This window comes from Zeus faber (genome assembly GCF_960531495.2).
Source record: "Zeus faber genome assembly, chromosome: 3".
NCBI classification, from domain to species: Eukaryota; Metazoa; Chordata; class Actinopteri; order Zeiformes; family Zeidae; genus Zeus; species Zeus faber.
This window is the reverse complement of record NC_137190.1, coordinates 27,855,275-27,867,258: the sequence shown is the minus strand read 5'-3', so window position 1 is coordinate 27,867,258 and position 11,984 is coordinate 27,855,275. Positions and strand designations below refer to the sequence as shown.

At 45.7% G+C, this 11,984-nt stretch overlaps 1 protein-coding gene across 1 annotated transcript; it reads right to left on the bottom strand.

Moving 5' to 3' along the window:
* Positions 1-5,235: 5,235 nt before the first annotated feature.
* On the bottom strand, positions 5,236-6,501 carry rnf128a (ring finger protein 128a; the record flags this gene model as incomplete). Its single annotated transcript, XM_079997314.1, has 1 exon — positions 5,236-6,501. One exon carries the CDS (start codon positions 6,499-6,501, stop codon positions 5,395-5,397), a length of 1,107 nt encoding a protein of 368 aa, XP_079853440.1. The 3' UTR covers positions 5,236-5,394.
* Positions 6,502-11,984: the final 5,483 nt, after the last annotated feature.

Sequence of the window (11,984 nt, the reverse complement as noted above, 5' to 3'; positions counted from 1 at the left end):
GTAATAAATCAGACGCGGCACTACGTAGCGAGGTAGCAACCCGGGCCCGGCCACTTGTTTCGAGCTCGGCCAGTTAGCTCCGCATCGATTCCCCGTCTCCCTGTGATACCACTGTGAGCGTCTGACCTCTCACTGCTGCCGCCGGCCTGAGATCCAGGACACGGGGGGAGAGAGAGAGAGAGAGAGAGAGAGAGAGAGAGAGACAGGCATCCAAAGTGGTAATCCATAACATTATCTTGTTAAAAAAATTCACATATTTGATTGCATGCCATATTTATTTAGCTGCCACTTTATTAGAAACAGCCCTTCAAAGTATTTACCTTATGTAAAAGCTCCTCTATACGCTAGTTGTGGTGAAAGAAATATACAAAAAAAAAACAAAAAAAAACAAAAACGCATAACCTCAAGTGACCAAGAAATAACGCCAATTAATAATCCGATGAAGGCAAACTTTTGGGAAAAGGGAGTGAGAAACCAGGATGAAAAAAACCATCTCTACTGCAATTCACCCAACAGAGACGATCTCATGGATTACCACTTTAATTAGAACTAAGGCCATAGGCTAAGGCTATGCTATTTAACACATGCATGGTGTGATAACGAGTTTTATTTTTATTATATATATATATATTTTTTTTATATATATTTTTTTTCTTTAAGCGGAACAGTATGTGATGGGATTTTCTTCATTAAAATGACCCTCAAACACTTAATTTTGTTGTCTGAGAAGTGTTCTCCCATATCTTTATGATACGGCTGCAATAACATACATTTTTGATGTATTTCCTAGAAAATAAGAAAAAGGAAAAAACACCCGACACAATGCTAATTGGAACCCGTGTGGCCCTCGTCTCGATCGCTTTCATATTTCTTTTTGGCGCCATGTCATCGACGGGACGTTTAATGTGGGTCATGAGTCTCGCAGCCCCCTGACAGCAGCCCCAGGACTCGTGGGATTGTCTCTGAATCGGGGACCCTCGGGTTTCGAGTAACAGTCAAGCGCGTGCACATGTGGCCGTGCATGTGTACGCGAGGGAGAGAAAGAGAGAAGGTTAAGAGAGAGCAGGCGGGCGGGCGAGAGAGAGAGAGAGAGAGAGAGAGAGAGAGACAGATCCTGGATTTGAGGTGGCAAATTCTACAATTTTAGGGGGCGAGTTATGAGAGACAGGGGAAGGGGTCACGCTGCTGTGCTGTCTACTGCTAATAAGCTGCCATATTTTTATTTGCTCCCATCCCCACAGTGGCAGCGGAGCCTGGGGAGGAAACTGAGGCCCTTTCTCAATCTGCGTTCTTGTCTGTACTTGTGTTCTTGTGGACTTGTGAAACGTCATCAGTCGCAGCCCAAGTGCTGTTCCAATTCAAAGTACGCATCAAGCCAAGTCCAGTCCAAATGCCCGGATGTGGACTTGCTCCGCCCATTTTACCGAGGATGCATCGGTGGTGACTTGTGTGGACTTGGGACAGCCAAGTATCCCAGAATTCATTTCGCAGAATGGCCGTCCTGCGTCCTCCCGTCCCCGGGAGTCTGTACTCCCGAGTCGAACTTGCCAAGTCTGAACTACCAAGTCCGCAAGTCCGGTCTTTGCGTACTTGGTATTGAGAAACAGCTTGAGGGATGAGTCATCTGCGCGACCCTGTCGTCTCGCAGGTGTATTTTCCTGTTTCCTGTACTCAGTCTGGTGTCTCTATCCCTCATTTTTGGGGTTAAATGTATCCTCATGATGATCGTTGGGAATTTGACATTATCAAATCTGTATATAGATATACAGTATATAGTATATGCATATAAATTCAATATCAAGAGTCTTAGAGTGGTGTGGGGATGGTGTGGGGATGGTGTGGTTTGAGCAGCCACACCTGACCTGGGTCTAGGTCATTGGTGGATCCAGGATCACAGTGGCTGCATCCCTGTTGCTGGTTGGTTGGTCTAACGAGCAACAGGTAAAACCCCCATCCCCACACTCACACGACAAAGGAGCCCCGTCAAGACACATGTCTATCTGCTTCTGGGCTTTTTCCAACTAGCCCACTCTCTACAATAAACCGGTGTGTCTACAACCCTGTCTCCTGTGCGTCTGTGCCGGAGGTCCCTCAAAACACCACTTACGTGGCGCGTGGTAGGCAAAACTGCCACACTTAGCTTCATGAAACTGAGCAAGTCACTGGAACATCATCAGCAATATGTCCTCTCCTTCTTCGAGGGTTCGAAGGAAGTAGAAAACATACTTTTTACACTTCCCATGAGGGTTCAATGAAGTTCAGATGATTGTGGAGGCCGTGGTAGGAAGTTGGCGGCATCCTGGAGTTAATGAAACCTGTGGGAACGTCCCAAGGGAACACCAGAGTAATACTGAGTGTATTTGGTCTTGTGAAAATTACCTTTTGGTCTCCGGCGTGGAGCAATTGTTTGGCAATTAACACTCCCACAAGACGACTGCCCGTACCATTACCAATCCCTCACCATTTTGAACAGTTAGCCACAGACATTGGGGGTTGGAGGCTTTCTTTGCCTTTCTTCATGTGATTGCCTTTAGAATGTTGGACATCAGATGTAAGATGGCTCATCAGACCTTATAACCTTTTTTTCCGTTGCTCAGGTGATGCGTGTTTGTGCGTTGACCTTGGATACAAATGGTTTCTGAATGGCAGCCCTGCCATAAATTCCAGCTTTGTGAAGCCCACAACTGAGTCACAGAGGTGTCAATTCAATGGAATTTTTACAGACTGAACGTTTGAGGCATTTTCCCAATTTGCTATTGTATTTGTGTCACCCTTGGCACATTGAATAATTCTGCAGTTTTTGTGACTGACGCACCTGGCATTTGGGCGACGGCTATTCTTTGGCTTCCTTGTTGTTGTGTCGCTGTCGTTGTTGTGAACTCATTAGTGTTCATTTTCAGAGCTCTTTCATACCAGAGACATACAGTCCAGGGACGTTGCTAGGATGCATAGACATCAAGGGCTTAGCCCACGCAGGCTCTACAGGCAAACCGTTGACTGGGGGAGGGCTTGTTTTGTTCCATAAGGAAATGGAGTACAATAAAATAACCTACTTCTAAAGTAAAAACACACTGTTTTGGCACATCGATCATGGGCACCCCATCGCGGGCTGTGGGCACAGTGGATGCCGTCAAAGAGGGAGCGATCGGGGGCAGAGCCGGCCCTACGGGGCTATTTTAGATTGGGGCTATTCATAAAACATTTGGGGCTGCCGCTAACGCCCAGCCCTAACGACACCACTGGTAACATTATTGCAGCGGTATTTTTTTTTTACCAGTGATTCAATTACTTCAACAGTTTAGCAGTGTGTTTGTTGTTTTGGATAATTTGTTCACATATTTCAGATTATTTTCTGTGTATTCCAGTATGAATTCCCTCAAAAGCAGGTGTTCTTGCCATAACGGGAAAATGTCGAACATTAAAAAAAAAGGAAAATATAAAATCCTTTGTTCCTTCAGCAGATGGACCAAAAAAAAATATTAATTACTTACTGAAAACCCACATTGGACAATAGGATAAAAACACTAAAACTGGATGAGAACCAAAAAAGTGAGGTTGTCTGATGACACTGCAAACACCAGCACGTTCACACTTGTTGGACCATAAAATATCTTCAGGGTCAGCCTCGTGTTTGGCTTTTTTGGGACAGTAAATACCCTCACTATATGAACATATTTTCCTCAGCGTTCCTCCGCGTTCCTCCAATGCATAGTGTTGACATAACAATCAAATTGGGTGTTAACATAGTTAATAATTAGACAAATATCAGATATGTTTTGGCTGTGTTGCCAGGTCCTATCGCCAGCCAACTGAGAGGAATGACTCCGCCCGTCCAGAGGTTACTGCCATCGGTCCAACTCCGCAGGTACACAACAAACTTTCATTTCGCTTCCATTCGCCTTCTCACAAACTACGAGGAGCACACAGACAGATGCAAAAACACGCTCACGCTACCGCACAAAAATGTTCACAAGCCTGTGTGGATATTTAGTTAACCTCATTTTGAGGGGTTTTATTGTGATCTCATTTGCGTCAAGGTGATTTCCATACAGAAGTCAAGACTTTTTTTTTAGAGAAAATACATTTTGATAGAATTCAGGGCTTGTGGTATCTGTTAACACAGATAAGAGAGAATGATTTTACATAGAAAAATATGTTGTTTTTATTGGACACCATAATCAGTTCATAGTCACCGACAAACATGGAAAAGAAAAAAGAAATGATTCCTTTGCTTGATCAATTCACAGAGAGTTTACATACATTTTAAGGAACAGCATTACTCACAGAGCTGTTTTTCTTTTTTTCTTTTTTTGTGGTAGACCTGAGCGAGGAGGGAGGAATTCATGAGCAGATTGGAAGACTTGCAAGGCAGAAGAATAATATACAGACACGAATATAGACACTTCAGGGTGATTATTTATGTCAGAAATCTTTCTTCGCTACTCATGGAACATCATTTCTTCATGTGCCGGCATCTCAATATCTTATTGATCTGATTGACAACAGCAGCGCTGAAAAATAATAAAGGCAATTTCCACCTGTCGACAACATTCAACGTCCTGTTGATTTCTCCTCTTCATTTGATTAAACACATATTGAACTGCCACAGACTGAGCTTCCCTACTGAATAGTGTCAAATCTCCCCCCTCAACCTGACACCAATAACATTTACCAATCATAAACACCAGTCATGCACCGGTAGCGTTAACCACTTCGTACTCATATCAACCATTCCATTAAAACTTAACAAAAGCTCCCCTGGCGGGGCACAGATGCCTTCCAGTGGAATGTGCACCGTCTAACAGGGTGTGTTTGCAAATGTAACCTGAGAAAAAAATAAACCTGAAGAAAGAAATACAAGAGAACACAAATTCCATTTTGAAACAGAGGGAGATTCTATTGTCTGCTACGTCGCCGTCTCATTCGTCTCACACCAAAAGAGAGGGGGCAGTGTCCTCTTATGTCGATGAGTTTGTGTACATTTGCTCCGTGTCTAAACATTCAAACGCTCCGAGGCCCTTCCTCCTCGACCGGATCTATGCGGGCGCTCAAAATGAATATACGAGTGAGGAGCCTGCAAGGGAGATCAGTTTACATTAGATCTGTTCTGGTTTAACCATATACTGTATATTATATATCACATACCATATGGATTCTGGTGTTTTGATTGACAATTTGAGGAGAACGTCTACAATGGAAGACTGGTTCATAAAGTAATAACGTTCAACCTGGAAACCATAACTAACGGTGCGACAGCAGTTCAAATGCAAAAATCATAACCAATCAACATCCTTGAGGCTATTCTGAAATTTTACACAATCCCTGCAATGAAAACAGGATTTTTATTTATTTATTTATTTTGACAAACTTGATTCTGCTCTCTCCTCGAGCTCGTCAGGCCACGGGGCCGCCCCCCGCGGCCTCCGCGTCTCGCTCAAACGCCTTGTTGTCATAGTGACGCGGATGCGGACACTCCCGCGGCTCGGGGCCGCGCGGCTCGGTCAGCGGGACCTCGTACAGCGTCTCCTCCCCCGACACCGTGATCACAGTGACATCTGGTGCCGGCGGCGAGGAACTGCCCTTGTCGTTCTCCTCCTCGACCCCCAGGGCCTTCAGAATGTCACACTTGCACATGGGGCAGGTCCTCTTGTCCAGCAGCCAGGGCTCGATGCACGCCTTGTGGAAGATGTGTCCGCACGTCAGCACCGTCACCACGTCCCCCGTTTTGTAGGACTCGATGCACACGGCGCAGGTCTGGTCGTCGGAGCCGGTCTCCTCATCCCCCCTCTTCAGCGTGCGCACCTCCAGCTGACCGATGGCCTTCTTGGCCTTCGACTTCAGCCTCCTCTCGGCCTGCCTGTGAACGCGCAGGTTGTGCAGTCGGTGGGCGGAGATGAAGACGAAGTAGGCGATGGAGGCCGCCGTCACGATGAAGAAAGCGATGGAGAGGAAGTACAGCCAGTAGGTGTCCATCCAGGGGCCGTGGGGGCTGCCGACCTTGATGACCATGTTGACCTCCAGTCCGCTCTTTACCAAGTTGGCGATGTACGTGCCCAGCGTGTTGCCGACCATGATAGCCACAATGTCTTGGGCTTCTGAGTGCGTCATGTGAGTGGTGCTGTTCCCGGTGCCATCCGTATTGTACACCACCACAGCTGCGGCCCCGCGGTGCTTGGCAGCATTGATCTTCTCGCTGAAGGTGCAGTTGCCCCTCTTTATTAGGGCTATCCAGGGGGGTACGCTGGTATTGCGGCTGTACACGGGCTCCTGGCTACAGCCTTTAGGGTCCAGGATAGGAAGAGTAACAACACCCCAGGTGCTTTCCAAGAGAGAGTGGCGGCCGTACACTCCGCACTCACAACTCTGCCTCACGGAAATGTTCTGGCTGTCTTTGTAGCTCAGCTCCACCACGGCCGACCAGAACACCATCGCCGTCGAACAGCGAACAAGCCCGGACAAAAATCCAAAAAACAGAAGATACTGCCCTACCTTTGGATCCATGGCGATGTTTATTCCCCGACCCCTCCCCCCGCTCCCCTAGTACAACCACAGGAATCGTTCTCGTTCCGAGTCTCTCTTTGAGGGGAAAAGGTGCAGTCCCGTCCTCCGTTAGCTCTAGTTTCTGGTTGTTTGAGCCACAGGTATCTGAGTAACTGCTTGAGTTTCACCCGAGCTGCCGTCGACGGTAATCTGATACGAGCCTCTGGCAACCAGACACGGGCTCTGCGTCAGCCACTCAGCTCTCCTTATCTACCTGAACCTTGAACACTGAGCGCTCCTCTCAGAGGGCAGGGTGCTGGCATTTAGCAAGTTGAAGTACATAAAGCACACGGGCCCGGACCGTCGTGAAAGCGAGGAACGATGTCCAATAAGGGAAAAGAGGATAAGCGACAGATAAGATGTTAAATTTACGGGCACGCGCGTAGGGCGAAATGACAAGGAGTAGTCCATTGCATAACAGCTGTTGACTTTTCCCTTTGTCACGGTGAGAAGAGAGAAAGCCAGTTCCCCTTGTTTTACTTGTTTTTCCTGCCTGCAACATTTGAAGTTGGGATCGCTGTTGCTGCCATGTGCCAGTAATGTCATTTCGTTTTTTGTCATTTACACACTCTGTAAATTTCTCCACGACATGAGGGGAACAATGAAGCATACGGTCACACACGCACGCACGCACGCACACACGCACACACACACTAACATAAAATCAGATATTCAGACATAAGGAATCAGAACTCACAGCACAAAGTAATACAATTAGAGTTCAAATGGGTTAAGGGAAAATATCTCTGTACTCTCTTTGCCTTTGTATCCTGTTGGAACAAGTGAAAGTGACCCCCCCTCCATACTCGGCTCTCTTTTCAACACGCGCACACGTGCACACACACACACACACACACACACACACAGGCTACAGGCTGCTAGTGACAACGGAGACAGAAAGGTTTTGAGCCAAGTTGTCATTGTATCTGTAGTCTCCATTCACTACACAAGCCCACAGCCACACCCACCGACGCATGCACACAGCTTGCCAGAAGGTGTATAATGATGTTGATGCGCCGCATGTAAATTAACCACATGTTAAAAGAGTGCTTGTTTACTCTGTCATTCTGCTGTCCTCAACAAGGAACATGGTGTGCGATTGTCCTCTCGATCCCATTGAAGATTGCTTTGTAACAGGCCTATAATTAGGACCCAAAGGAAATCATATTGTGGAGGCAACGAGCAGCATATTAAATACAAAGATAATATTTTATTTTTTTCCTCGTCCTAAATTCACCCCCAATAGGGGTAATTCAAAACAAGGTGATATTTAACAGACTTAGAAATATATATTCTGCCGTTTTCAACAACTTTTGTTGGATTTGTTTGTAACACACTTATGAGGCCTCATGTGAAATTAATTTGTGTTTTTTAATCGTTTATGTATTCAAGGTGCTACATGTTCTTCTGAAGGCCCTATGGGCCTTCCTGACAAAATACTGACATCTGCTGGTTGGTGAAGTGGAGACACCAATTCGCAAATGAAAAATATGCATCCTAGATATTCAATATATCTTATAATAATAATAATAATAATAATAATAATAATAATAATAATAATAATAAGAGCATTTTTATTTCATTTTATCTCATATTTTTACTATTCAAAGTTATTTACCTAATTATTGAAATAGTATTGAGTGGTAGACCCCCACTGTGAAGTACAACATGTTTTTTCAACTGTAAACTGGAATATATACATCCATGTGACTGCTCTCTGATGACACACATCAACCCTGGTTATGATATGAATTTGCTTTACAAATGTAAGTGTGGCCCAGAACACCATCTACTGGCAGACATCAGCATGAAGTGTGCAGAGAGGCTCGACCTCATGTGCATACGCAAAACACACCCGTGACACACAGCACACCACCAGCACCATCCAAGCATCAAACACACACACACACACACACACACACACACACACACACACACACACACACACACACACACGACTAAAATCACACGACAACAGCAACCACCCAGACAGGGCAAGCGTCAGCCCCAGCATCACCCCTCACACCTGCCACGCCCACCACCAAAAAGCCCCCACCCTCAAGTCGCATTCACTATGGCGGCCACTATACCCGGGCCCCGAAACGCGCCAGCCGCGCCACCCTGCTACCTAAACCACAGGGCCGCAGGGGGCCAGACGCCCGCCGAGCGCCGGTCGAGGCCCTGGGACATGGGCGTAACCAGGAGGGGGCGCCACACGGCCAGAACCCAGCCAACCACACACCCCCACACACGCTCGATTCTTGTGTCAAGAGCTCTACAAAATAAACAACAGTTAAAAAATAAAAAACAACCAACAAATAAATAACGGATAACAAACAAACAAATTAATAAATCAACAAATACACAAACAAACAAACAAACAATTAATAAATACACATACATACATACATACATACATGCATGCATACATACATACATACATACATACATACATACATACATACATACATGCATACATACATACATACATACATACATACATACATACATACATACATGCATACATACATACATACATACATACATACATACATACATACATGCATACATACTTACATACATAATGAATCAAAAAAAATAATGGTTAACAAATAAATAAATTATAATAAAATAATTAATAAATGGCTGATAATAAATAAATACAATATTACATTAATAAATGATGAATACATAACAATTGAATTGAATTTAAAATAAGGACATTTAGTCCCCTGCTGTCACTGAATACCAAAGCCAAAACCCAACGTTTACACCACCTTGCAACCTCCACAAAGCATATAGACGAGATGAATGAAGGCTGTTGCCACTGATCACTTTATTGTTATTGCGCTGCACTGCCATGTGATGCGGTGATACAACTGTAAACAAACACATGGAAGCGCTGTTCAAGTCACGGCGCAAACAAATAGAACATGATAATCAAATAGAACATTAAAAGCACAGTCACCACTGAACCAAGGAATTTCTAAGTCGACTTTATTTTTGTGAGCAAACTCTTACGTTCCTATTCTGGCCACGTCTGCGCTTGTGTGGGCATCTGCCATCTCACCCCACACCCAATACCCTAATGAAATGAAACGAGTTTGATGTGGAAGCCAATGTACTGTAGAGGAAAGAAGGGTGCTTCATCCCCAAGGAGAAGAAAAAATAAATAGATCAGCTTACCTGTTTCTTCAGAGTGTCCTGTGAGGCAGGAATGGACAGGTCAGAGTTCTTTCCTTGGCAGAGTGGGAGCTGGTCTGCTCTCAGGACATGCCCAAACATATCCCCTACCACCCAGTCTGAGCCCCCCCCCCCCCCTCTACCCTCTCTCCATGTTTTCAAATCAGTGGTAGGATGGGTTAACGGTCATCCCATCCCAGATATTCTGGACATGCATGGTCAAACCTGGTCAAAATGGTCAAACCCGGTTCTGAATGAATGTGATTTCCCCCCTCAAACAAGGTATTGCACCACCTCTACGTGCAAATCATGACTGTGGAATGTTTTAAAGTGTAAAATGTTGTTGGGAAATTATGAAATATCACGGTTATGACTTCAACAACATACCAAAGGGCTGCAAACACAATGCTATTTCATGGCTGACACAAAAACACCAGTTCAGGTTTAGCTCACTGTTTGACATGCACAATATGTAAAGCAGTTTTACTTCATTTTGAACTCGAGTTCTTAGTATGCTTTCAGCTGAATCCAGACAGCTCCACCGAATAAAGCTGAAAGCCCCTTTTTAACCAACCTCCAAGTCTCCACTTGGCCCTGACAGGTTGTGATTGGGCCACTAGGGCACCCATCATCAGGCCCGCCTGGAGGCACAAGGGGCTACTCACAAACCGTCCGTGGGGCCTTTCCACCAGGAAAGCGTTGCGAGCCCAGGCAGAAACCCGGTTCATCGCGGGAGCAGTCGGGAACCAGACGGCCCCCAAGTGCGCTGCGGGCCCAGAGTGGACCGGCTCTGGCCGAGGAGATGTCCCAGCCTCCCCCTGCTGATGGGATGAGGGGCCGGAACATGAATCCTTTCCGCCGCCACAAGCTCCGGTGGTGAGGGGTAGAAAGGCATGGAGGACCTGAGCCACTACGGAGGGGAGCTTCGTGCCGCTGGTGTACCTGGACGCTATATCGGCCTTTCATAATGGAGCGGATGGTAAGTCACCAGGCAGTCACATTTTGGCATCCAGGGTTTATGCAAGGCACCGCCTGCGTACACGGCCACTGACTGCAAAATGGGATCGGGGTTTTGGTGTTAAATGCCTTAACAAGACCCCCATTCGGACCCTTCCAGGAGGTGAGGTTGCGATGCTGTCGTAAAGTCGGCACTCCTTCTGGCACTTGTCTCATGTAAACGTGTGGGAGATCTGGCCACACTGTCTGTCCAGCAGCACTGCTTGGTGACATGTCGTCACGTCAGCACTGGCACATGCTGTTTTGATAGCTGCCAGGTGTGAGCACGCGTACAGAGTTACGCTAGGTGGTTGAAAGTGGTTACGGTCAGGTGATATAAGCTCAGCAGTAGGCGGAATCCCCACCCATGAGGATAATTCACCTCCGCACCCTATGGATCGATTCTTATATGCTGGGATTGGGGTTTGAGGTCACATCTCCCAGTTGGTCCTTAGAATTGACTAACTGGGTTCGATGCCTGTGCCTTTGAGCTTGCATGGGATACAACTCCCCCCTCAACCTTTACTGACCGCGAGATATAGAGTATGGCATAGTGAGAACTCGAGTTTGTAATGAAGTAAAACGTTTGGGTTGTGTTACAACCCTCGTTTTACGAATGAAGAACGACAGTTCTTATCGGTGGCCTCGACTGACCAGATCGCTCAAGAGCTGAATAATAATATGTCAGAAGACGTATGACAGGCGGTGACCAAGTACAGTGGTACTTTGACTTACGAGTTTAATTAGTTCCGTGACAGAGCTCGTAATTCAATCTGCTCGTACAGCAAATCAATTTTCCCCATTGAAATGAATTGAAATCCCATTAATCCGTTGCAGCCTCCAAAAAAAACACCCCAATTTTTTTTTGTTGCGTGTTTTTAAATAAGAAAAATGTATTTATAAATAACAAATATTGTATAAAAACATAATAAAACATAAATAAATGATTTCTTGCTTTAATTCAATCGACATCCTCTGCTTCTTCTTCTCAGCACTTACTTTCTTAGGGTTAGGGTTAGAAAAAAACAATTGTCAAAATAACTGCACAAAAAGCACAAAACGCGAGCACAAAACACAAAAGCGATGCTTCCACGCTCAGGTAACCACGTGAAGTGAAGGAGTGAGACGCGGGATGCTGCCGCATTCGCTCTCCACGCCAACCAGCGGCGGCACCTGAAGCTCGCTCCTCGTAACTCACATTTTTGCTCGCAAATCAATACAAAAAATGGACGGAACGACGGCTCGTAACTCGGAAAACTCGTATG